This window comes from Pseudophryne corroboree, chromosome 2 (assembly GCF_028390025.1).
Source record: "Pseudophryne corroboree isolate aPseCor3 chromosome 2, aPseCor3.hap2, whole genome shotgun sequence".
In the NCBI taxonomy this organism is placed as follows: domain Eukaryota; kingdom Metazoa; phylum Chordata; class Amphibia; order Anura; family Myobatrachidae; genus Pseudophryne; species Pseudophryne corroboree.
In genome coordinates, this window is record NC_086445.1 from 138,694,675 (window position 1) to 138,722,562 (window position 27,888).

At 45.2% G+C, this 27,888-nt stretch overlaps 1 protein-coding gene across 1 annotated transcript in view; it reads right to left on the reverse strand.

The window, feature by feature from the left end:
* Positions 1-1,118: 1,118 nt before the first annotated feature.
* HSPH1 (heat shock protein family H (Hsp110) member 1) overlaps positions 1,119-27,888 on the reverse strand; it is a 38,795-nt gene continuing 12,025 nt past the window's right edge. The window contains exons 11-18 of the mRNA XM_063951755.1: positions 27,545-27,753; positions 27,313-27,435; positions 26,496-26,633; positions 20,156-20,281; positions 18,712-18,819; positions 2,545-2,664; positions 2,231-2,392; positions 1,119-2,031 (exon numbers count right to left, since the gene is read on the reverse strand). Coding sequence (XP_063807825.1) covers positions 1,834-2,031; positions 2,231-2,392; positions 2,545-2,664; positions 18,712-18,819; positions 20,156-20,281; positions 26,496-26,633; positions 27,313-27,435; positions 27,545-27,753 — 1,184 coding nt within the window. The 3' untranslated portion in view covers positions 1,119-1,833. The remainder of the gene's footprint in view (positions 2,032-2,230; positions 2,393-2,544; positions 2,665-18,711; positions 18,820-20,155; positions 20,282-26,495; positions 26,634-27,312; positions 27,436-27,544; positions 27,754-27,888) is intronic.

Sequence of the window (27,888 nt, forward strand, 5' to 3'; positions counted from 1 at the left end):
CACTGCAAATTAGATTGCAGACTGAACACACCACACCCAAATCTAACTCTCTCTGCACGTTATATGAAGTTTCTTCACTCCCCCCGTCACACGGCTCCATAGAAATGCAGGCAAATATGGACGAGATCGTCCATATTGGCCTGCATGCACAGCAGACGGGGCACCAGCGGTGAACGAGCGCAGGGCCACGCATCGTTCATCGCTGGAGCCTCCACACTCAAAGATATGAATGGTATCTCGTTCATATCTTTGAGAATAATCGCCTAGTGTGTAGGGCCTATTAGTCTCGGGGTCAAAACTGTAGATCTAGGATTCATCCCCACGGATGATATCTCAGACCGTGTTTAAGCAACCACCATTAAAATTGGCCAGCATGATGCAGCACAAAGTCACCCGAGTCACCTGACCACTCTTGTAGTCGTAGATGATCATGGCTTACCAGTGGCCTCTGTTGAGCTCCATAAGAAATTTGTGAAGCAAGTGAACATGCGACTTCTTCAGTGTGCAGTGCTGCTTAGTTTCTATGCCTTGACATTTCCCAAGAACTTCAGTCAGATTACAATTCACAACAAATCAGTCAGATTGGTTTACCTATGCACTGCACATCCAGAAACTTATTGCACACCCTTTGCATTGACACCTTGTAGGTTAAAACATGTTTCCACAATACTCCGTAATATAAGATCAGAGAGTTGTTGGATGGATTGCTTGTTCAGTTAGAACGTGTGATGCATTGTTTGTACATTGTTAAAAATGTGCAGTAAATCCTAAATCATGAAAAAGCCCCCTTGGGAGGACCCTAATCCCACCTTCTTCTTTGTTCCTATAGTCTTGAATGTTTCTTGTGAATAATCTCTATGGTGACTAGTTTTTATTTTAGGTCTCGTGACTATCTGCCAGCTGATTATGGATTGTTCTACAAATGTATTTCCTCTTTTGCATCAATTTCTCGGTTATTATACTTTGTATGGTTGTGTACCCTATGTTTAATAAAATGTTTTTTTTATTTTTCATCCTACGCAGTATACACTGAAGGCAGGTATCACGTAGCCAATGAGATGAGAGTACAACAAAAAGAATGCATGTTACTTAAGTGCCAAGGAAAAGAAGAGAGACAATTTAAACTGGAGAACTTTTATTTATCAAAGTCCATTGAAGGCCCCACGACAGTGACACTAAAATGAAGCACACCTTTCACTTTGCAGCTTTTTCTAAATTAACAAAAACCAAGAAAAAAAAACGCATTTAAGCGGATTGCTGTCCGTGCCAACATACGAATCTTGCTTCTCACTTTCCACTCCTAAAAATAGTGTGAAATAAAAAGTTTACAGTAATGAACTGAGAAGCCATTTCTTACAGACTTGCTACATCTTCTATGTGGAGGAACAGTGAAATGAAAAAGTTCCTTTCAAGCTCTTGCAGCACCACCTCTGGAAAAAAAAAACCACATGAAGCGGTCGTCTCAGTGCAGTGACAGAAGCCCAATACCAAAGTCCACAATTCCACAGGAATTTCTTTTTGTTTTCCCCAAGTTAACAAGGCAAGTGTGATCTACTCCTGTGCCATATAGTGTTCAGTGAAAAAATGCAACAATTAAAAAGAACAAACAATACTAAAATTCTGAACCAGTCTTAATAAATAGTCCCTGTTTATAATAATATTTGGTCATATCTTGCAGAAATTTTAGAACAAAATGGCTAAAAGGAAAAAAACAACTCAATCTTCATTACAAGTTGCCCATGTATAGAGCAATGAACTGAAAAAATAAAATAAAATAATCCAGGAACAGATTCCAGTGAGTCCCTGTAACAGGAAAATAGCGATCAGACCTCTTTAGTCCAAGTCCATGTCAATTGTCTCCTTCTCATTTGGATGACAGTCTCCGTTACACTGAGAAGGTGCCGTTTTATTCTTCTCAGCCTGGATGTTTTCGTTTTTATGGTTCACACCATTTACTGGATTATCAGATTTGGGCAATTCAACCTTTGGCTTTGGCTGTGTAACTATACGGTGGCAGCTACTTTCCAGCACCTAAATAGATTGTAAAGAACAGGATTGGTGTTTGTTTGTTCACTCAAACCAGACACATTTAATAGACAATTTGAGTAATGTGCTAAATCCCCCCCCCCCCCCAACACAAAAGACATCTTCCAAAAGCGGAAACCAAGGACAGTCAAGGATTAGGACTCTGCATTATTACATAGCACTGCTGTAAGCAGACAGTACTCACATCACGCTGTGCTTTGATCTCATGCACATATACTGCTGGGTTCTGATCCAGCCGCTGCTTTGCTTGAGCATTCATTGCATTATTCATCCACTCCATGGTTTCTCGGACGCATTTCTCTACCTTTTTCATGTTATCAACGCTAATATGTTGATATGTTTCACTCTGACATAGAAACAAAATTGAACAAGAAGGTGCAAATAGTTTCAAAGCAAATGGTTTTATATAGACCACATGAAGAAGAAAAAAAAGAAAGAAAAACCCCAAACCACCACAACTCTTGTACACTGACATAGCCCACTACATTTAGCAGGTACCTGGCTATTGTACTCTTCGACAATTTTCGCGTAGTGCTGCAGCTTTTGGCCAAGTTCCCCAAACATTTTTGGGCGCTCTGCAGCCTCTCTGTAACGTTCATGGACAGGAGTTCCGAGTTTCTAGGAGAAAAATAAATAAAAATGAAGACTAATCTACAACTCGCCATACAAAACAGATAAGGTCAATATAAAATTGATTGACAATGCAAAATGCTCCGTTAGGTAATTTTTGATTAACGGGCCCAAAATATGAAGTGTGACAGCACAGATTAATCTGAACGTTTCAAATGAAATCTGGATTTATAGATATTTGATCTGTATGGCAGTTATATGACTATCAGTGTCCTATGCACTGATAGTCATATCAGAGATTAGATATACAAGAACTGAAGAAGGTATCCACACTATGCTAGCTAGTATATAAGTAGCTATATTTCTGATACTACAGCCTTCCTTAAAAGAATTGAAAGACTGGACCCTTAAGCCCACTTTCTATCGATGTCCTGCTTGTGACCCTTGATGCTGCCCGCTAATACACAAGATTCCCCATGAATTGGAGACGGAAGCTTTTAGAATATCCATCAGTAGCCGGCCCACAACAGAATATTTAAATGCTTTTGACCGATTTGTTTCTCCATAAAAATTATTTGAAAAGGTCTTTCTTACAAAAATGACACAGCTATGAGCTCAAATATAGCCACATCTTAAGCCAATAGTTTAATGGCAGAGTACAAAACAAAAAACACATTACAGGACATGATCAATTTGCATGTTTGATTTTATCTTATGTATGCATAGATTTATTCTTTATATCGCCTGGATGTGAGAACAAAAGCTAGTCAGTTGTCCGAACTCTGTTTCAGGTATCTTTCAATTTGGTTCATCACACAGCTATACAAAAATCAAACTTCTTTGATGTTGCTCTCTCGATCTGGTACGGATAAGCAAACCAAACATTTTTCTAAACCTACAGATAAAATTAATCTTCTGCAAGCCAACAGCTTTCAACCGATAGCCGTAAAGAGAGGGCAACCTTTTTCTCAATGGACTCCACTGGGCTGCGACTTTAAAAAGCACAGGAATTAGTTTTAAAACAAGTACAAAGTCGCAGGTGAGGCACAACAGAACTTGAGGTGTCTGAAAAAGCCGCTGCACAGATTCAGAATCCTTTGCACACAGATGTACAAAATGTCGCACATCAAATTAATCAGTGCAATCTAGCAAAGTAAGTCACTTCCAATATATTTATTAAAAAAAAAAAAAAAGCAGAGATGACAATGGGGGTAATTCAGAGTTGATCGCAGCAGCAAATTGGTTAGCAGTTGGGCAAAACCATGTGCAATGCAGGGGGGGCAGATATAATATGTGCAGAGAGTTACATTTGGGTGGGTTTTGTTTCTGTGCAGGGTAAATACTGGCTGCTTTATTTTGAACACACCCCACCCAAATCTAACTCTCTCTGCACATGTTACATCTGCCTCACCTGCAGTGCACATGGTTTTGCCCAACTGCTAACAAATTTGCTGCTGCGATCAACTCTGAATTACTCCCATTAAGCGAGCAAGATGCTCAGCACAGCCAGTGCATCAAGAGGGGCTGTTTGGCGAGAATGAACCCACCGTGTACTTTTCTGGTTCTAAAAAGAATAGTGACAATACAGAGAGATCAGACAACATCACCACTTTTAGGGGAAGATGTATTAACCTGGAGAAGGGATAAAGATGTGATAAACCAGTGATAAGCGCATGGTAAGAACGCACCAGCCAATCATTACGGATCTGAAAAATGACAGGTGCTGACTGGCTGGTGCGTTATTACCTTGCACTTATCACTGCTTTATCACTTCTCCAGACTTAATACATCCAGCCCAATAGTGTGGAATCACCCTTCATCAGAAGAACAAATTTTACAAAATTGTCACCTGATCTCAACACACCAGTACTGAACATTAAGAGGAGCGATCTTACTGATTGTACTAGCTGACCTGAATCTGGGAAATTCAACTGGCAGAGATCTAATCCAGGATTCTAGAGATGTCTCAGGTGTACGGTCTAGGAGGTAGAATATTTATTTATCCTCTTACCAAAAAGAAATGTATTTTAAAATACTAACTCCGCTGCCATGTGTCTTGATTTTCGTGGGAAAGACAAGGATGCTAAAATAAGATTTTACTTACCGGTAAATCTATTTCTCGTAGTCCGTAGAGGATGCTGGGACTCCGTAAGGACCATGGGGAATAGACGGGCTCCGCAGGAGATAGGGCACTTTAAGAAAGCTTTGGATTCTGGGTGTGCACTGGCTCCTCCCTCTATGCCCCTCCTCCAGACCTCAGTTAGGGAAACTGTGCCCAGAGAAGATGGACAGTACGAGGAAGGATTTTTGTAAATCTAAGGGTGAGATCCATACCGGCCACACCAATCACACCGTATAACTTGTGATAAACTACCCAGTTTACAGTATGAACAACATAGCCTCAGTTCAACCGATAAACTATAACATAACCCTTATGTAAGCAATAACTATATACAAGTCTTGCAGAAGAAGTCCGCACTTGGGACGGGCGCCCAGCATCTTCTACGGACTACGAGAAATAGATTTACCGGTAAGTAAAATCTTATTTTCTCGAACGTCCTTGAGGATGCTGGGACTCCGTAAGGACCATGGGGATTATACCAAAGCTCCCAAACGGGCGGGAGAGTGCGGATGACTCTGCAGCACCGAATTGAGCAAACAGGAGGTCCTCCTCAGTCAGAGTATCAAACTTACAGAACTTAGCAAAGGTATTTGACCCCGACCAAGTAGCAGTTCGGCACAGCTGTAGTGCCGAGACCCCTCGGGCAGCCGCCCAAGAAAGAGCCCACCTTCCTAGTGAAATGGGCCTAAACCGATTTAGGTAACGGCAATCCTGCCGTAGAATGCGCCAGCTGAATCGTGTTACAGATCCAGCGAGCAATAGTCTGCTTTGAAGCAGGGCCGCCAACCTTGTTAGCTGTATACAGGACAAACAGTACTTTTGTTTTGCAGATCCTAGCCATTCTGGCCACGTAAATTTTCAAAGCCCTGACCACATCAAGGGACTCGGAATCCTCCAAGTCACGTGTAGCCACAGGCACGACAATAGGTTGGTCCATATGAAAGGATGAGACCACCTTTGGCAGGAATTGAGGACGGGTCCGCAATTTCGCTCTATCCCTATGGACAGTGATAAAAGCCTCCAATTCCGAAACTCGCCTAGCCGAAGCCAAGGCTAACAACATGACCACCTTCCAGGTGAAATATTTCAACACCACTGACTTAAGTGGTTGAAACCAATGAGACTTAAGGAACCGTAACACCACGTTAAGGTCCAAAGGTGCCACCGGCGGTACAAAAGAAGGCTAAAAATGCTGTACTCCCTACACAAACGTTTGTACTTCCGGAAGAGAAGCCAAATCTTTTTGGAAGAAAATGGGTAAGGCCGAAATTTGAACCTTTATCGATCCTAATTTTGGGCCCAAGTTCACTCCAGTTTGAAGGAAGTGAAGCAGACGGCCCAAAAGGAATTCCTCCGTAGGAGCATTCCTGGCCTCACATCAGGAAACATATTTTCGCCATATTCGGTGATAATGTTTCAATGTCACTTCCTTCCTAGCCTTAATTAGGGTAGGAATGACCTCCTCCAGAAAACCCATTACCGCTAGGATCCTGCGTTGAACCGCCATGCCGTCAAACGCAGCCGCGGTAAGTCTGGGAACCGACAAGGCCCCTGCTGCAGCAGGTCCTGTCTTAGATGAAGAGGCCACGGATTCTCTGTGAGCATTTCCTGCAGATCTGGATACCAGGTCCTCCGTGTCCAATCTGGAACAATGAGAATTGGTCTCACTCCTCTTTTTCTTATTATCCTCATCACCATGGGTATGAGAGGAAGAGGAGTAAACACAGAAACTGACCGGAACACCCACGGTGTCACTAGGGCGTCCACAGCTTACTGCCTGAGGGTCTCCTGACCTGGTCGCAATAACTATGCGGCTTTGTGTTGAGGTGGGACACCATCCTGTCTATCAGTGGCAGTCTCCACCGAATTGCAATCTGTGCTAAGACTTCCTGATGAAGTCCCCACTCTCCAGGACGTAGGTCGTGTTCGCTGAGGAAGTCTGCTTCCCAGACGTCCACTCCCGGAATGAGCACTGCTGACAGTGCGCTTACATGATTCTCCGCCCAGCGAAGAATTCTGGTGGCTTCCGCCATCGCCACTCTGCTCCTTGTGCCGCCTTGGCGGTTTACATGAGCTACTGCGGTGACGTTGTCCGACTGGATCAGAGCCGGTTGGTCGCGAAATAAGGTCTCCGCCAGACGTAGGGCATTGTATATGGCCCTTAGTTCCAAGAAGTGAAGACAAGTCTCTTGACTTGACCAAAGACCTTGGACATTTTATTTTTCCCTGTGTGACTGCTTCCCAACCTCGGAGGCTCGCGTCCGTGGTCATCAGGATCCAGTCCTGAATGCCGAACCTGCGGCCCTATAGAAGGTGAGCATCTTGCAGCCACCACAGGAGAGAGATACCCTGGCCCTGGGGGAGAGGGTGATCAACTTATGAATCTGTAGATGTGACCCGGACCACTTGTCCAGTAGGTCCCATTTGAAAGACCTCGCATGGAACCTGCCGAAGGGAATGATTTTCCACGGACTCGGGTGCAGCGTTGCAGACACCTGTCTTGGTTTCAAAAAGTTCCTGACCAGAGTCATGAGTTCCTGGGCCTTCTCTATCTGAAGGTAAACCCCTTTCTGGTTCGTATCCAGAATCATACCCAAGAAGGGCAGACTAGTCATAGGAACCAACTGTGACCTCCGGATATTGAGAAACTAGCAGTGTTGCTGTGACACCTTCATCGAAAGTGACACGCTGTTCAACAACTGCTCTTTTGATCTCGCCTCATAAGAGATCGTCCAAGTATGGGATAACTGTGACTCCTTGCTTGCGTAGGAGCACCATCATTTCTGCCAATTACCCTGAAATTGGTAATGACAATACTGAACCGCAATTGTCAGATACGCCTGATGGGGTGGATAAATGGGAACATGAAGGTATGCAGCCTTTATGTCTAGATACACCATCAAATCCCCCCTTTCCAGACTGGCCATGATCGCTCTGAGCGATTCCACTTTAATTTTGAACCTTTTCTAGTATAGGTTCAGAGGTTTTAATTTTAAATAGGTCTGACCGAACCATACGTATTCGGAACTACAGCCAAGGTTGAGTAATAGCCCCTTCCTTGTTGCAGGAGGAGAACCTTGAGCACCACCTGTTGGAGATACAATGTGTGAATTGTATTTAATATAACTCCCCTTCTGGGGGAGAAGCCGGTAGGTCCGATAAGGAAAAACCGGCGAGGAGGCACCTTTCGAATTCCTTTGTAACCCTGAGAACAATTTTTTTTGCCCCGGGATCCACCTGTGAGTGAACTCAGATGTGGCTGAAGAGTCGAAGACGTGCTCCCCCTGGGACGGACTCCCTTAGCGGAGCTCCCGCATCCTGCGGTGGATGTAGTAGAGGCCGGGGAGGACTTCTGTTCCTGGGAACTAGCTGTGCCCCGTGCCCTACCTCTGGTAAGAAAGGACACTCCTCATACTTTTTTGTTATTCTGCGACCGAAAGGACTGCATTTGATAATGTCGTGCTTTCTTAGTCTGTGAGGGAATATAAGGCAAAAGATCAGAATTACCCGCTATAGTTGTGGAGACCAGGTCCGAGAGCCCTTCTCCACATAATTCCTCAGCCTTGTGAGGTAAACCCTCCATATGCCTCTTTTAGTCGGCATCACCTGTCCATTGCATGTTCCACAGGACAAGTCTAGCAGAAATCGACATAGCGTTGACTCTAGAACCCAGTAGACTAAGGCCTCTTTGGGCATGATATATATATATTTATATCTATATCAACATCTTTTACACGTGTTATATATATATATATATATATATATATATATATATATATATATATATATATATATATATACTAGGGACGATAATATGTCATCCTTATCTAGGGTTTCAACCTCCGCTGATAAGGTATCTGACTATGCTGCTACAGCGCTATAAACCCATGCCGACACAATTGCCGGTCTGAGTAGTGTACCAGAATGTGTGTAAATGGACTTCAAAGTACTTTTACTGCATGCTATCTGCAGGATCCTTGAGGATAGCTGTTAAGTCAGCGCTACCTTTTTGGTTAAACGTGTCAATGCCTTGTACACCCTAGGGGAAGATTCCCATCGTATCCTGGCCCCATTAGGGAAAGGATACTCCCTGAGAATTCTTTTTGGGAAGCTGCAGCTTCTTGTCTGGAAATTCCCGCTCTTTTTCTTCATGAGAAGAGGTAAATTTACCTCAGCTTTCTTCCCCTTAAACCTGTGTACCCTCGTGTCAGGGACAGATGAGTCATCAGTGATATGCAAAACATCTTTTATTACAATAATCATATATTGAATACTTTTCTGCCAGTCTTGGCTGTACTTTGCATTAACGTAGTCGACACTGGAGTCAGACTCCGTGTCGATGTCTATTATATTGGATAGTGAGCGTTGTGAGACTCTGAAGGTCTCTGTGACATAGAGGCAGACATGGGTAGATTGCCTGTCTGTTCTCTAATCTTTTGTAATAAGTTCATCTTAGCACTTAATTTCACATATCCAATCAGTTGTCGACGGAGATACCACGCACCCACACAGATTTGCTCCATCTCTTCCTTAGGAGAGCCTTTTACCGCAGACATGTCGACACACACGTACCGACACTCCACACACACAGGGAATCTCTTATCTGAAGACAGGTTCCCCCCCAGGCTCTTGAGAGAGAGAGAGAGAGAGAGAGAGAGAGAGAGAGAGAGAGAGAGAGAGAGAGAGAGAGAGAGAGAGAGAGAGAGAGAGAGAGAGAGAGAGAGAGAGAGAGAGAGAGAGAGAGAAAGAGAAAGAGAAAGAGAAAGAGAAAAGAGAAAGAGAAAGAGAAAGAGAAAGAGAAAGAGAAAGAGAAAGAGAAAGAGAAGAGAGAGAGAGAGAGAAAGAGAAAGAGAAAGAGAAAGAGAAAGAGAGAAAGAGAGAGAGAGAGAGAGAGAGAGAGAGAGAGAGAGAGAGAGAATGCCAGCACACACCCCAGCGCTATATAACCCAGGAAAAAACACAGAATGTTTACCCAGTAGCGCTGCTGTAATGTATAAATCGCCAAATATGTGCCCCCCCTCTACTTTAAAACCCTCTTCACCGTGTGTCAAGCAGGGGAGAGTCCGGGGAGCTTCCTCTCAGCGGTGCTGTGGAGAGAAAATGGCGCTGGTGAGTGCTGAGGGAGAAGCCCCGCCCCCTCGGCAGCGGGCTTCTGTCCCGCTCAAACTTACTAAAATATGGCGGTGGCTCTTTTATATACATGTACAGTGCCCACCTGTACATGTATATATACTTTTTGCCATAAGAGAGGTGTTATATTGCTGCCCAGGGCGCCCCCCCCCCTGCGCCCTGCACCCTTACAGTAACCGGAGTATGTGAGGTGTATGGGAGCAATGACGCACAGCTGCGGTGCTGTGCGATACCTCAGTGAAGCTCTGAAGGCTTCTGCCGCCTGAGACGTCTTCTGACTTCGTTTCTTCTGGCTCTGTGAGGAGAACGGCGGCGCGGCTCTGGGGGTGGACGCCCAGTAAGAACCTGTGTTCACCCCCTCTGGAGCCAATGGTGTCCAGTAGCCGAGGAAGCAGAGCCTCTCTTAGACAAGAAGGTCTGCCCCTCTCTCCTCAGTCCCTCGATGCAGGGAGCCTGTTGCCAGCAGTGCTCCCTGTAAAAATGTAGAAAAAATCCAAACAAAAATGCTTTCTAGGCAGAGAACTCAGGGAGCTCCCTGCAGTGCACCCATCTCGCTCTGGGCACAGTGTAAAACTGAGGTCTGGAGGAGGGGCATAGAGGGAGAAGCAGAATCCAAAGCTTTCTTAAAGTGCCCTATCTCCTGCGGAGCCCGTCTATTCCCCATGGTCCTTACGGAGTCCCAGCATCCTCAAGGACATTAGAGAAAAGAAAGATTATCTCAACATAGATCACTCATTAAGAAAGCTCTCCCCACATCAGATCTAAAAGCTTGCAAGGCACTTTGCAACTGCTAATCACTCTGTTTTAACAGCTCAAATGTTTTACTGTATTATTGATCACATGCCACCCCTCAGATGAGGGGGTGATAGAGACAAGCTATTACTTGGATCTAAAGTACATGATATGCTATGAATGAAGAATGCCTAGAGTATTCATTAAATATTTTATTTCTTTTTGGTGCATTTATAGCAATGCCACCCACTTGTTCATAGATTTATATTTACTACCAGCGTTGCCCAGCTGTGAAATTAGTCATGTAGCTAACATGTTACCATAAGCACTCATTTAAATCATTATGGGAATACAATTATTGCAATTTCTACTCTGAAACAGAATAACCTTAAGCAGGGCATACACTATACAATTATTTGTCAGATCATCTAGCCGGTTGGAATGAAAATCTGGTAATGAATGAGAGCAAATGGCAATCGATTAATTGCCCCAAACACTGGAAAATGGACAAAACCAGTCATTCAGGCACATTTGTTAAGTCACAAATGTAATAAATTTGTATGAACAACAGTTTTTGTCAGTTTTCTGTGTATGGGAGCAAATGGTTCATTGTCATTTGCTCTCATCCATTACAAACAGTAAGATCTGGCATACAATCTGCCACATAATTGTACAGTGTATTCCCAGCTTTTGCTTAACGACTACGCGAACGATTGGATAAGAGCAGGCAACAATTTTTTGCTTTGTCCGCTATAGTATGTGCTGTGTATTGAGTGACAGATCTGTGTAAAAGTTATGCAACAGCAGTGCCACCTGTTTGCCCACAGATTTAGGTTACTGTATATACCACCAGCGCTGCCTGGTATTCTTATCACTTACATGTGGTTACTATTGGTTACCATAAATCTATCCTATAGCAGCAGCTGCTGCATATTCCGCTCTAAGATCACAGAGTAGGTATTCTGTACACAACATTGTTGATGTTTATGGTTACTATGTTTTACACTGCTTACTACTAGATATCAAGTGATTGTTGTCCAGTCTAATTGAGCTTTGGATCCTTCTCTATTTAAAATTTTATTTTTTATTTTTTTGTGTGTTACAATAAAAAGAGGCTTTACAAAAATTATATGCTGCTCTGAAGAAAACCACCGGGTAGTGATTGGTTTGGTCGGGTAGCCCGGACCTAAGTGTTTTGATTCTCATCAATAAGCGCCTTATTTATCTGCAAAGCAAGTGCAGACTCCGAATTACTTTGCTCCAGAGAGGATGTGGGATTACTAAAGAGGACCACTGAAAATTAACAGCCTGCAGCTACTAGGTTATACACACACTATTTCTCTTTCATCCACTAGGGGGCACTGGAGTTCCTCTTAGACATTACGGGTGTGAAGCCTGCAACCGGAGGTGTGGCACAATCTAAAAAATTTTTTTGCATCGTCTGCACAGCCGGTTCCTCCCCCTTCACGCCCCTCATGCCTCAGTTTTGAAAATTGTGCTGGAGGAGTAGCAGCACGTTGGAGCACTGAGCTCCTGACTAGAAAGGATTGCAAGTGACTGCGTCAACCTAATAAAAGGGGGACAAAGTCAAAATATTATTAAGAGACAAAGATCCCTTTTGAAGGGAACGGCATCTCTCATCAGGAGATCCTCATGGGTAACTGAGTACTGGTTGATAGCATGTTTTGTGCATTAAAATCAGACTTAGTCTGTTATAAGGTTTTTATTACATTGTTGGTTTCTCTTGTATGTATAAATTTTAGTATGCTTGAAACTGTTGGAAACCATAATGATTAGAAACACCTGTTATGCACCTGTTACTTCAATTGCAATTATGGTGAGGAAAAATGCTGATAGGCTACCACTCACCTTAAATAGAGCAACTCTTGTGCCTCAAAATTACCTTCTGATGAAACAGACTTGCCCTACGTCGGAGAAACACGTTAAGGATAAGGGACATTAACCGCATCACTGTGAGCCCTGACTACTGCACTTTACAGCCGCAGCGCTGATCCAGCACTTTACCACCACCTCCAGTTACCAGCTCCAGCCGTGGTGTGGGTTCCCCCCCTTCTCCCTTGCTGGGACATTGTCTGCATCTGACCGCCGCGCCCGTGTTACCGCATCGCCCAGGAGCTCTGGAAGCGGACCACCACTCTTCATCTGCAGCGGTGAGATACCACACTGTCGGATTGCGGTGGGGGGTTGTAGCCTACCCACTTGCTGTGGGAGGAATCGGTTACATTCATATTGCATTGTTACAAATGCTACTTATTTTTCAAGAGGATCAAGTGGACCTGCTACGGTTCTATTGCTTTGCTCATTAGCTATCACCTGCTTGGTGGGACATTGAACATTACCTCTCTCAGCTATATTGAGAACGTTTTTTTTCCCACAATCATTTGGGATTACAAGCCTATATCATTGTTAGTTCAGTGGTTTCCTTTTGTGCGGTTTCATTCATTCATGTTTTAAATCATCAGTATAAATACAATTTTAAGTGTTTTATCCAATAATAAATTGGTATATATTCTCTATGCGCTCTCTTTTGTTTAATTAATTTTAGACAGATTGGTTTGTATATCAGGTGTTCAGAGCACCTCTTGAGAGCAGCTACTGTGCCTTTACAGGTGTATGTGTATTTGCATTGTTTAAATATTATTGCCTAACTACAAGCGCCTGATATATTCCTTTTCAGTAAGGATTTTTTTCTCTTTGGAAATACTGAAGGACACGGGACGACCCTACATCGCTGATGATTGACAGCTGGGTCTGTGAAGTTTGCAAAACAGGCGGGTGTTAGGAAAGAAAACTATTTATAGTTAAAAAAAAATATATTTTTTTTTATTTTATTAATTAATTTGTTTTAGTTTAGTTTTGTCCTCCCTTCTACGTAGGAAGGGAGAAGTTTTTACAGCCGGTTTCAACCACTTCACTCCCGTCTTTAATACAGGCTCTCTCTTCCTGTTGTAAAGGGTGAAAGCACTGTTTAAATTGTTAAATAAACGGGTAAACATGTCTAAGGCAGCAACCAAGACATCTAAGACCTATTATGTGTGTACGAAGTGTAACAAGAAAAGCACTTGGGTTGGCAGCTCCGGGGTGTGCGACTCCTGCTTAAACAGGGACGCACAGTCGGGGAGCAGTGCTCAGTCTAGGTTGTGGGAGGATATTCTAACGGATAGAATATCCAAGAAAATGGCGGAATCACGCAAGCAACAATCAGAGTGGGCTTGCGGGATTCTCAAAAACGATGGAAGAGTTCCTCATTAAATTAACGCCGCCCGCACAAGCAGACACGAATGTGCGCAAGGCAATTAAAAGGCCCCTTCCTGTGGTTCAGGTAACAGAGGAATAGGATGGTCTTATTATGGATACGGAGGAAGGTGAGTTAATTGAATCTAACCGGGATGCCGACTCTACGGAAGAGGATTCGGCAATCTCAGGTATTGACTCCTTAATTGATGCAGTTAAAGACATCCTAGACTTTAAGGGAGAAGAGATTAAGGAACCGGAGGAATTCGACTTATTCGAATCCCAGAAACCACGTTCAGCAGTGTTTCCCATTCCTAAATCTCTCCAGGCTCAAATGGAGGAGGCATGGAAACAACCTGATAAACGTTTTCAATTCCCAAAACGATTTCAGGTAACGTACCCTTTACTTAAGGGGGTAATGGATAAATGGGAGAATCCACCGGTAGTGGATGCTTCCCTAGGAAGATTATCAAAAAAGACAATCTTGCCGATACCTAATGTAACGACTTTAAAGGATGTTTCAGATCGTAAAGTTGACACAGCTTTAAAGTCGATTTTTGTAGCAGCAGGTGCGGCACAGAGGCCTACACTCATCTGTGCTTGGGTTAACAAGGCCATGGGAGCATGGGCCAGCCATATTATACAGGCTATTGAGGAGGAAAATAGCCTGGAAAAGATCACTCAACTAGCGGAACACATTCGAGAATCAGCTTCATACTTATGTCAGGCATCTAAGGATGCCAGTAGGATTGCTTCGCGCATCTCCGCATCGGCAAGGAGAATACTATGGCTCAGAGATTGGCAAGGAAATTCTGACACTAAATAGGCAGTGGAAGCTATTCCCTTTGCGGACGACACTCTTTTCGGTCCAGAATTGGACAAATGGATTGCCCAGGCTACGGCTGGGAAGTCCACATTCCTGCCTACTCCTTATATACGAAAACCACTCCACAGGTTAAGAGAGGTTATTCGGGACCAACGTTTAATTCCTTCAGATCTCAGTCCTTTCGAGCCCGAGGAAGAGTTTTCGGTGGGTCGGCGCGTGGGGGCAGAGGTAGAGGCCGCTCACAGGCAACGACCAGAAAGCAAGATTAACCTACTGACAAAACCGTGGCATGACGGTCTCCCAGCTTACCTGGGGTCTTCCCTGGTGGGCGCACGACTGGAGAGGTTTCAGGACAGATGGGCCAACACCTCTCCAGAGATCTGGATAAACAACATAATCTCTCAGGGGTACAGGATGGAGTTTCAAGAAAGACCTCACAGTCAGTTTTTTACGACAGGTTTGCCTCGGTGCCCTCAAAAGGCAAAAGCGTTACTTGCGGCAATTCACAAATTGCTACAGTCAGAGGTCATTGTTCCAGTCCCTACCCCTCAGAGAGGAACGGGATTTTATTCCAGTCTTTTTGTCGTGCCAAAGCCAGACGGGACAGTCAGATCTATTCTCCATTTAAAAGTCTTAAACCAATTTCTAAGGGTCTACAGATTCAAGATGGAATCAATCCAGTCGGTAATTGCAGGTTTGGAACAAGAAGAGTTCATGGTATCCATGGACATAAAAGATGCGTACCTACATATCCCGATTTGGTCCCCCCACCAGGCTTACCTACGGTTTGCACTGGTGAAGGATCATTACCAATTCAGAGCTTTACCATTCGGCCTATCCTCAGCCCCAAGGATCTTCACGAAGATCATGGTGGTCATGGTGGCAGAATTAAAGGTTACTGGGAAGCACAATAATACCGTATCTAGACAATCTCCTAATCAAGGCCTCTTCTCAGGAGAAGCTGATAAAGGATGCTCAGACATCTCACCAATTTCTGATCCAACACGGATGGATTGTGAATTTCCAGAAATCCAACCTCATTCCAACTCAACGGATTCAGTTCCTAGGCTTGATATTGGACACGGTGGAATTGAGAATTTTTCTGCCAGATTCCAAAATTCAGGACATACGGAAATTGGTGACTCAGGTACTAAAGGCACCGACGGTTTCTCTACACCTCTGTGTACAACTTCTCGGGAAGATGGTAGCGTAGTTCGAAGCTCTCCAGTTCGTCAGACTTAATTCCCGACCTTTTCAGATGAACCTCATTGCTCAAGGAGCAGGTTCACATTGGCTGCTTCATAGGAGAATTTGCCTTCAACCACAAGTGCGTGTCTCCCTGACATGGTTGTTGGTGCACAAGAATCTTGCAGCAGGGAAAAGATGCGGCATTTGGGACTGGAGGATTCTGACAATGGACGCCACTCTCAGAGGTTGGGGCGCCGTCCTGGAAGACCATCATTTTCAGGGAAGATGGACATTGCAGGAGAGCAGATTACCCATAAACATTCTCGAATTAAGAGCAGTTTACAATGCACTTCTCTTGGCAGAAGATCTGGTCATGGGTCAGCACGTACGAATACAGTCGGACAATGTCACGACGACTGCTTACATAAACCGTCAAGGGGGAACAAAGAGCAAGATGGCGTTAAAGGAATCAAAGATCCTGTTGTGGGCGGAGAGGAGAAACATCATCCTCTTGGCAATATTCATCCCAGGTGTAGAAAATTGGGAAGCAGATTATCTCAGTCGACAAGAAATGCATCCGGGAGAGTGGTGTCTTCATCCACGGATCTTCAAAATGGTAGTGCGGAGATGGGGCCTTCCGCAGGTCGACCTCATGGCGTCGAGGCAGAACCACCAGCTGCCAAGATATGTATCCAGGACAAGGGATACTGCACCAGAAGGAGTAGATGCGTTGACACTTCATTGGGATTACGAAATGGTTTACATCTTTCCACCCTTCCCACTCATACCAAAGATACTGAAGAGGTTGAAACGAGAACGAGTGTGGGCGATTCTGATCGCTCCGGATTGGCCACGCAGGAGTTGGTACTCAGACCTACAAGGGTTGCTGTCAGAAGACCCTTGGCGGTTACCTCAAAGAGAGGACCTGCTGTCTCAAGGACCGTTTCTTCACCCAGACCTGAACAGACTGCGTTTGACGGCGTGGCTGTTGAAACCAGGATCTTAAGGAACAGAGGAATACCTAGAAGAGCTATTCCTACAATGATTGCGGCTAGGAAGCCGGTGACAGCTGGGCATTACTACAGAATTTGGAAGAAATACATAGACTGGTGTCAGGAACGTGGATGGGATTCGAAGACCTTCCATTTATCCAGACTTTTACTTTTCCTTCAAGCCGGACTAACCTTAGGTCTGCGGTTGGGGTCTCTGAAGGTTCAAAGTGTCGGCCCTTTCCATTCTTTTTCAACAACGGTTGGCATCCTTACCAGCGGTTCAGACCTTTTTACAGGGGGTGTTACGGATACAGCCCCCTTTTCGTACCCCCACGGCACCATGGGATCTAAATTTGGTGTTAGAATTTTTGAGATCACCTTTATTTGAGCCATTACCAAGGACAGACCTAAAATATCCTTCTTGGAAGGTAATGTTATTGCTAGCTTTAGCTTCGGCTAGGCGGGTCTCTGAGTTAGGAGCCTTGTTGTGTAAAAGTCCCTTTTTGATCTTTCATGAGGATCGGGCAGAACTCCGTACAAGAGCAGATTTCCTCCCTAAGGTTGTTTCGGGTTTTCATGTTAACCAACCAATTGTGGTCCCATCCTTCAAGGATCTGGCGGATGGGGATGTGTCCTTGGATGTTGTCCGAGCTTTAAAGGTGTATGTACAAATTAAATCGTCCTTCCGAAAGTCAGACCATTTGTTCGTCCTTTATGATGGACCAGAGAAGGGTTGGGGTTGGCCAGCTTCTAAGCAGACCCTGTCTCGATGGATTAGACTTGCTATTAGGTAAGCTTATATTGCCTGTGGTAAACAGGTTCCGTTGCGGACGAGTGCGCATACCACTCGATCAGTGGGGGCCTCCTGGGCGGCTGCCAGAGGTGTTTCCACTTCTCAACTTTGCAGAGCGGCGACGTGGTCTTCAGCCCACACGTTCGCGAAATTTTATAAGTTTGATACCTTTGCGTCCGAAGATGCCAAGTTCGGACGTTTGGTATTGCAGGCAACAGACAGCACTCCCACCCTGGGAGATAACTTTGGGACGTCCCCTAATGTCTAAGAGGAACTCCAGTGTCCCCTAGTGGATGAAAGAGAAAAGAGGATTTTGGTACTTACCGATAAATCCATTTCTCTGAATCCTCTAGGGCACAGGTTCTCAAACTCGGTCCTCAGGACCCCACACAGTGCATGTTTTGCAGGTCTCCTCACAGAATCACAAGTGTAATAATTAGCTCCACCTGTGGACCTTTTAAAATGTGTCAGTGAGTAATTAATACACCTGTGCACTTGCTGGGTTATCTGCAAAACATGCACTGTGTGGGGTCCTGAGGACCGAGTTTGAGAACCACTGCTCTAGGGGACACTGGACGCCCGCCTCTGTGCTGTCAATCCTGCGGTGTTCATAGTTCTTGTTCATACAGTTCTTACAAACATCGTTGGTTTTTCGTTTAAAGAAGTTTCTTGGATGCTGTTTGGCATGTTGTACGGTCGGTTCCTCGCCATATGCTCTCGTATCGTGTCCCCGTCTCTCAGTCAAAATTTTCAAAACGGAGGCATGAGGGGCGTGAAGGGGGAGGAACCGGCTGTGCAGACAATGCAAATTTTTTTTTTAGACTGTGCCACACCTCCGGTTGCAAGCTTCACACCCGTAATGTCTAAGAGGAACTCCAGTGCCCCCTAGAGGATTCAGAGAAATGGATTTATCGGTAAGTACCAAAATCCTCTTTTTCTGACCATGGCTTCTGTTTTACACATTCAATCTAAATTAATTGGACTTAGAGCTTGCAACAATTGTACGACTTCCAGCAGAACTTTGATCACTTATCCCTAGTGGTGGAAAGATCTTTACCTTCAGCTCTTCCAGTTTCTCTACATACACCTGCCGTGGCTGATCCTCCCCGTCCTCATATAGCCAGTTCTCAGTTTCTGTAAGGAGCTCTGAAAGACGACTGAGGTCCTGTGTAAAAGAACAAATATATGAATCCAAAATGCTGTTAAGTTAGGATTATAAGCTTGACTCTCCATTTGTCTATAGTGAGTGTGGTACGCTCCATCTATCAAATCACGTTTAATAAACCCCTTTGATTGTATTAGAAGCGGACTTTTCTGTTTCATCTATACAAAAATCTGTATATAAGACTGTATTACACTATATATTTTTTCTCTTTTTCTCCTCATTCAAAACTCTGGCCACATACCGCATCATTTTGAGTGGGAATCAAGTACAGAGTGGAGCAAGAGGAAAATACGAAAACATCCAGTAACAAAGAAAAGGAACGTATTTTCATATATATGAACTTTTAAAGTGCCCAGGGTTGTATATCCCCCACTTGTATTGTATATTAGAAACTGAACAGCAGCAGACCAATGCTCTCATCAGTGTCTGCCCCTTCTCCAGCCCAGTGTCCCCCACCATTACTGACCCTGCCAGCAGAGTGTTTCCCCATTCCCTCCCAAACCAGTCCACTGTGCCATCTCACTGATCTCCCATCTAGAACCCACTGATTTCCTCCCCCACCAACCCAGTATCACACCCCTATCTCACTGCCCCCTTCCCATCCTGCTCAGTGCCTCCCCATTCATAGTGTCCTCCCATACAGCCCAGTGTCCCCCACCATCACGTCTCCCCTCTTCCTTCCCCCAACCAGCCTCCATCTCACTGCCCCTTAGCAAGAACCCCACCAGTCAGTCCCATTACAGTGCCCCCTCATTCAGTCCAGTGTACTCCCTTCTACTGCTTAGTGATCCCACATCCCACCACCATCTCTCTGCCCCCTTCCCACCCAGACCATTATTTTACCTGGCGCAAAGTGCAGACCGTGCTCTGTCGCCTGGCGCAAAGTGCAGAACGTGCTCTGCCGCCTGGCGCAGTGTGTATAGGAGGTTCTACCTGGTACAATGTGTGTAAGTGGCACTACTGTGCGGTGTAATGTGAATTTGCACTATGTGGTCACGCCCCTTCCCCATGAAGCCACCCCCCAAAAAAATAATAATAATTTAGTGTGGGAGGGGGAGCACCAATTCACTTTCTATTGAAGGCCACAAAAATGTCTAGTTACAGCTCTGGTGCAGTGTCCTGTATGCTACACAGCCCTGCAGCAGTGCCACCCCCTCTCCCCCTTGCAACACTTTTGTAGTGTCCAAATCAAGTCTGTTTCTATATTTGAATAAGAACCTTCATTTTGATGGGACCCAGAAAAGTATAGGTAAGACCCCAATCTTTAAAAGTGAGGGGTCCCTGGGACCCACTTTTTTTCCGGCTCAGCGCGATCACTGGTAGAATATAAGCTTACCTCTTCACAGATACATTTGCTGTAGGGTCCTGAGAGTTTCTCTCTGCATTCATACACATATTCCTCAACTGCGTTCTTTGCGTCATTTCTCTCCTTCTCCAGTTTGTCCTGGAGAATCATTCTGCCCTGCAAATTGGAAAAGAAAAAGCTTTACAAAAGCTCCCCCCATTACATATAGATTAAAGTTTTGTCCAAAACACACACAGACCTGTCACAACAATTCAGGTGCTTATGTTGCATAACAGTTTTTAATTTGGACAATATGCTGCTAATTATAAAGACAAACCGGTACGTTTACTATGCAGCGCTAAATAAAGCTGCCTCACCTTTGGCAGATTCAGCAGCTAGAAGAGCTTTATAAAATTATGACTATTGCCCTTTTAAAATGGAGTGGCTGACGCTGCCAGAGGTGCGAACGCTGTGAAAAGTGTCACATAGTAAGTTTACATCCTGGGGAGGACATGACCATCAACACAAAGAAAATAAGAATTTACTTACCGATAATTCTATTTCTCGTAGTCCGTAGTGGATGCTGGGAACTCCGTAAGGACCATGGGGAATAGCGGCTCCGCAGGAGACAGGGCACATCTAAAGAAAGCTTTAGGATCACCTGGTGTGCACTGGCTCCTCCCCCTATGACCCTCCTCCAAGCCTCAGTTTGGATACTGTGCCCAGACGAGCGTACACAATAAGGAAGGATTTTGAATCCCGGGTAAGACTCATACCAGCCACACCGATCACACTGTACAACTTGTGATCTGAACCCAGTTAACAGCATGATAATAGAGAAGCCTCTCAAAAAGATGGCTCACTACAACAATAACCCGAATTTTTTTGGTAACAATAATTATGTACCAGTATTGCAGACAATCCGCACTTGGGATGGGCGCCCAGCATCCACTACGGACTACGAGAAATAGAATTATCGGTAAGTAAATTCTTATTTTCTCTGACGTCCTAGTGGATGCTGGGAACTCCGTAAGGACCATGGGGATTATACCAAAGCTCCCAAACGGGCGGGAGAGTGCGGATGACTCTGCAGCCCCCAATGAGAGAACTCCCGGTCCTCCTCAGCCAGGGTATCAAATTTGTAGAATTTTACAAACGTATTTGCTCCTGACCAAGTAACTGCTCGGCAAAGTTGTAAAGCCGAGACCCCTCGGGCAGCTGCCCAAGATGAGCCCACCTTCCTTGTGGAGTGGGCATTTACAGATTTTTGGCTGTGGCAGGCCTGCCACAGAATGTGCAAGCTGAATTGTACTACAAATCCAACGAGCAATAGTCTGCTTAGAAGCAGGAGCACCCAGCTAGTTGGGTGCATAGAGGATAAACAGCGAGTCAGATTTCCTGACTCCAGCCGTCCTGGAAACATATATTTTCCGGGTCCTGACAACGTCTAGCAACTTGGAGTCCTCCAAGTCCCTAGTAGCCGCAGGCACCACAATAGGTTTGGTTCAGGTGAACGCTGAAACCACCTTAGGGAGAAACTGAGGACGAGTCCTCAATTCCGCCCTGTCCGAATGGAAAATCAGATAAGGGCTTTTACAGGATAAAGCCACCAATTCTGACACGCGCCTGGCCCAGGCCAGAGCCAACAGCATGACCACTTTTTCTGTGAGATATTTTAACTCCACAGATTTAAGTGTGTCAAACCAATGTGACTTTTGGAACCCAAAAACCACCTGGAGATCCCAAAAGTGCCACTAAAGGCACAAAAGGAGGCTGTATATGCAGTACCCCCTTTAACAAATGTCTGAACTTCAGGGACTGAAGCTAGTTTTTTTTTGGAAGAAAATTGACAGAGCCGAAATTTGAACCTTAATGGACCCCAATTTCAGGCCCATAGATACTCCTGTTTGCAGGAAATGTAGGAATCGACCCAGTTGAATTTCCTCCGTCGAGCCTTACTGGCCTCGCACCACGCAACATATTTTCGCCAAATGCGGTGATAATGTTTTGCGGTTACATCCTTCCTGGCTTTGATCAGGATAGGGATGACTTCATCCGGAATGCCTTTTTCCTTCAGGATCCGGCGTTCAACCGCCATGCCGTCAACGCAGCCGCGGTAAGTCTTGGAACAGACAAGGTCCTTGCTGGAGCAGGTCCCTTCTTAGAGGTAGAGGCTACGGATCCTCCGTGAGCATCTCTTGAAGTTCCGGTTACCAATTCCTTCTTGGCCAATCCGGAGCCACTAATATAGTGCTTACTCCTCTCCATCTTATCAATCTCAGTACCTTGGGTATGAGAGGCAGAGGAGGGAACCCATACACTGATTGGTACACCCACGGTGTTACCAGAGCATCTACAGCTATTGCCTGAGGGTCCCTTGACGTGGCGCAATACCTGTCGAGTTTTTCCCAACGGTTTATAATCATGTGGAAGACTTCTGGGTGAAGTCCTTACTCTCCCGGGTGGAGGTCGTGCTGAGGAAAACTGCTTCCCAGTTGTCCACTCCCGGAATGAAAACTGCTGACAGTGCTATCACATGGTTTTTCGCCCCGCGAAGAATCCTTGCAGCTTCTGCCATTGCCCTCCTGCTTCTTGTGGCACCCTGTCTGTTTACGTGGGTGACTGCCGTAATGTTGTCCGACTGGATCAACACCGGCTGACCTTGAAGCAGAGGTCTTGCTAAGCTTAGAGCATTGTAAATGGCCATTAGCTTCAGGACATTTATGTGAAGTGATGTCTCCAGGCTTGACCATAAGCCCTGGATATTCCTTCCCTGTGTGACTGCTCCCCAGCCTCGCAGGCTGGCATCCGTGGCCACCAGGACCCAGTCCCGCATGCCGAATCTGCGGCCCTCTAGAAGATGAGCACTCTGCAACCACCACAGGAGGGATACCCTTGTCCCTGGTGACAGGGTTATCCGCTGAAGCATCTGAAGATGCGACCCGGACCATTTGTCCAGTAGGTTCCACTGGAAAGTCTTGCGTGGAATCTGCCGAATGGGATTGCTTCGTAGGAAGCCACCATTTTTACCCAGAACCCTTGTGCATTGATGCACTGAGACTTGGTTCGGTTTTAGGAGGTTCCTGACTAGCTCGGATAACTCCCTGGCTTTTTCCTCCGGGAGAAACACCTTCTTTCTGGACTGTGTCCAGGATCATCCCTAGGAACAGAAGACAAGTCGTCGGAACCAGCTGCGATTTTGGAATATTGAGAATCCAATCGTGCTGCCGCAACACTACCTGAGGTAGTGCTACACCGATCTCCAACTGTTCCCTGGATCTCACCCTTATCAGGGAATCGATCAAGTAAAGGATAACTAAAATTCCCTTCCTTCGAAGGAATATCATCATTACGGTCATTACTTCAGTAAAGACCCGGGGTGCCGTGGACCATCCCTACGGCAGCGTCTGAACTGATAGTGACAGTTCTGTACCATAACCTGAGATACCCTTGGTGAGAAGGGTAAATTTTGACATGAAGGTAAGCATCCTTGATGTCCCGAGACATCATGTAGTCCCCTTCTTCCAGGTTTGCAATCACTGCTCTGAGTGACTCAATTTTGAATTTGAACCTCTGTATGTAAGTGTTCAAAGATTTTAGATTTTAGATTTTAAAATCGGTCTCACCGAGCCGTCTGGCTTCGGTACCACAATAGTGTGGAATAATACCCCGTTCCCTGTTGCAGGAGGGGTACCTTAATTATCACCTGCTGGGAATACAGCTTGTGAATGGCTTCCAAAACTGCCTCCCTGTCAGCGGGAGACGTCGGTAAAACAGACTTTTGGAAACGGCGAGGGGAATACGTCTCGAATTCCAATTTGTACCCCTGAAATATTACCTGAAGGATCCAGGGGTCTACTTGCGAGTGAGCCCACTGCGCACTGAAATTCATTGAGAACGGGCCCCCACCGTGCCTGAACTTGTAAAGCCCTAGCGTCATACTGAGAGCTTGGCAGAGGCGGAAAAGGGTTTCTGTTCCTGGGAACTGGCTGATCTCTGCAGCCATTTTCCTCTCCCTCTGTCACGAGCAGATAAGAGGAACCCTTTTGTCCGCTTGCCAACCAGGACTGCGCCTGATAATACGGCGTCTTATTTTGAGAGGCGACCTGGGGTACATCCCCTTTTTTTTTTTTAAGGCAATACTTCCAAATGCCGTTTGGAATCCGCATCACCTGACCACTTTACTGGTATAATTGGACAACGCACTTATACTTGATGCCAGTCGGCAAATATTCCGCTGTGCATCATGCACATATAGAAATGCATCTTTTAATTGCTCTATAGGCAATAATATACTGTCCTTATCTAGGATATCAAATTTCCAGTCAGGGAATCCGACCACGCCAACCCAGCACTGCACATCCAGGCTGAGGCGATTGCTGGTCGCAGTATAACACCAGTATGTGTGTAAATACATTTTAGGATACCCTCCTGCTTTCTATCAGCAGGATCCCTAAGGGCGGCCATCTCCAGAGAGGGTAGAGCCCTTGTTCTTACAAGCGTGTGAGCGCCTTATCCCCCCTAGGGGGTGTTTCCCAACGCACCCTAACCTCTGGCGGGAAAAGGTATACTGCCAATAACTTTTTAGAAAATTATCAATTGTTATCGGGGGGAAACCCACGCATCATCACACACCTCATTTTATTTCTCAGATTCAGGAAAACTACAGGAAGTTTTTCCTCACCAAACATAATACCCCTTTTTTTGGTGGTATTTATATTATCAGAAGAGTGTAAACTTTTTCCATTGCCTCAATCATGCAATGTGTGGCCCTATTGGAAATCACGGTTGTCTCTTCACCGTCGACACAGGAGTCAGTATCCGTGTCGGCGTCTGTATCTGAGGTAACGGGCGCTTTAGAGCCCCTGTATGAGACGTCTGGACATGCACAAGCTGAGTAGCCGGCTGTCTCATGTCAACCACTGTCTTTTATACAAAGCTGACACTGTCACGCAATTTCAACAGTACATCCACTCAGGTGTCGACCCCCCAGGGGGTGACAACACTATTACAGACACTCTACTCCGTCTCCTCATCATTTTTCTCCTCATACATGTCGACACAAACATACCGACACACAGCACACACACAGGGAATGCTCTGATAGAGGACAGGACCCCACTAGCCCTTTGGGGAGACAGAGGGAGAGTTTGCCAGCACACACCAGAGCGCTATATATATACAGGGATAACCTTATATAAGTGTTTTTCCCTTTATAGCTGCTGTATTGTTTATACTGCGCCTAATTTGTGCCCCCCTCTCTTTTTTAACCCCTTTCTGTAGTGTAGTGACTGCAGGGGAGAGCCAGGGAGCTTCCCTCCAACTGAGCTGTGAGGGAAAATGGCGCCAGTGTGCTGAGGAGATAGGCTCCGCCCCTTTCTCGGCGTCCTTATCATCCGTTTTCTTGTATGTTTTGGCAGGGGTTAAATGCATCCATATAGCCCAGGAGTTATATGTGATGCATTTATTTTAGCCATAAAAGGTTTTCTATCGATTTATTGCGTCTCAGGGCGCTGCCCCCCCAGCGCCCTGCACCCTCAGTGACCGGAGTGTGAAGTGTGCTGAGAGCAATGGCGCACAGCTGCGGTGCTGTGCGCCTACCTTTATCTGAAGACAGGAAAGTCTTCTGCCGCCGATTTTTCCGGACCTCTTCGGAGCCGGCGGGGGCCGGCGGCGCGGCTCCGGTGACCCATCCAGGCTGAACCTGTGATCGTCCCTCTGGAGCTAATGTCCAGTAGCCTAAGAAGCCCAATCCACTCTGCACGCAGGTGAGTTCGCTTCTTCTCCCCTTAGTCCCTCGATGCAGTGAGCCTGTTGCCAGCAGGTCTCACTGAAAATAATAAACCTAAACTAAAACTTTCACAAAGAGCTCAGGAGAGCCCCTAGTGTGCACCCTTCTCGTCGGGCACAGAAAATCTAACGGAGGCTTGGAGGAGGGTCATAGGGGGAGGAACCAGTGCACACCAGGTGATCCTAAAGCTTTCTTTAGATGTGCCCTGTCTCCTGCGGAGCCGCTATTCCCCATGGTCCTTACGGAGTTCCCAGCATCCACTAGGACGTCAGAGAAATTGCAATTTGTGATGCAAAGGAGTAGACCACTTTTTGCCAAATCCTATCTAGTATTGCATCTGCCACCCACAAATAACACAGCCAATGTGAACTGGATTTCCTGTGCACAGTGCAATTTACATTGGCCTAAAAATTATGAGTCAGATTGTTAAAGATGATCATCTTACAGTATTTTCTCTCATTTGTTATGCCCAATGTTTTGAGTTAAACTGAGTTATTGATGAGCCATAGTAATAAACATCTCCTGTCTCTATTTTCTAAAGGGCTCTCTTCTTACTCATCACTTGACTTTAAAAAACACAGCTTTCAACCTCCCACTCACCTCATTCTCAATGTACATATTGAGCAGATCTTTTCCTAGCTGCCACACAAAGCTCGTCTCAATGGGCAGTTCAATATTCTTCACTTTGATCTTAGGCTTCTTGGCTTCAGGAGGCTTGTCGCTTTTCTTTTCAGATACCTAAATAGAGTAAAAGATCAATTTATATTTAACCAGAGATACTTCACAGCTGATCGAAGCTACTAGTAAAAAGGGTTATTTGCAGTCAAAACAATCTACAAAATGTGGGTGTATCACAGAACAGAAAACTGTATGAACATTAAACCACCATTAATGGGAGCTTAGCCATGCAGTACGTTATGCTGAACTGCAACTCCCAGCATGCCTTCACAGTACAGACACCTAAAGTTAGGCAATGGTGTAGAATAGAACATACAAGCATTTCAATAATTCAAACTATATATAGGGGTAGAAAAAAAAAAAAAACTAAAAAAAAACTTTTACCCCAGAGAATCAAAGCAACTAGCCAAATCTTAATTTGGGAAAACAGCAATGATAAAATGATGCTATCGATAATTCAACATCTCCAAATCCTCCCCCAAGACACACAGGGACACTTGTCTTATGCAAAAGACATTTGTTGTTACTTGACAGTCAGCACGGACCTATGTTAAGTCCATGCTGAGGTGAGATTTGGGTATTCACAAAAGTGACTTCGGAAACGATCATGTTTTTACAATGCCCAACGTGGCACTGGCTAATACGTACCACAGCTCAGTATATTAACATTGTACATCAGTAAGCAGCAGTCAGTAATGAGTTAGATGACAGATTTTTAGAGAGCACAGGAACCACTCACTTTCTCCGTTTCGGTCACTTTGTGTTCCTCACTGGTGGACTCGGGTGGAGGAGGAGAATGTTGCCCATCGGTTTGTACCTGGGGCTGCGATCCAGCTATATGGGTTTCTTGCTGGACAGGCTTCTGAAAGAAAAACCCAGGCACAAACAGATGAATGATCTGGGTCAACTTATATGCTGACCCAAGCACTCACTAAAGAGTTCACCACAGTTAGTATCTGATAGTTATTTACATCATTCTCCATAGTTTCTGTAGCTCCTTCATTCCTCATCTCTACCCCACTTTCCACACACTGATCTTCCTTTTCTTCCACCTCCATCTTCTCTACCACAGAGGCCGTGGAGACACTGAAGATCCCGTGTGTATTGACACGAACCTTCACTTTCACCTTAGACTTCTCTCCATCTTTAGATGCAGAAATGTTCTGAACAACAAACTGGCCTATTAAAAGAAAGGAGTTTTAGCCTTTAGGTTGCATGTGAATACTAGTCTTCACAAGGAAGAGACTGGTCATATCATGGCAATCAGGCCAACATGTATTGTCTACAGAATGTTTTTGCTTTTAAATTAAACTAA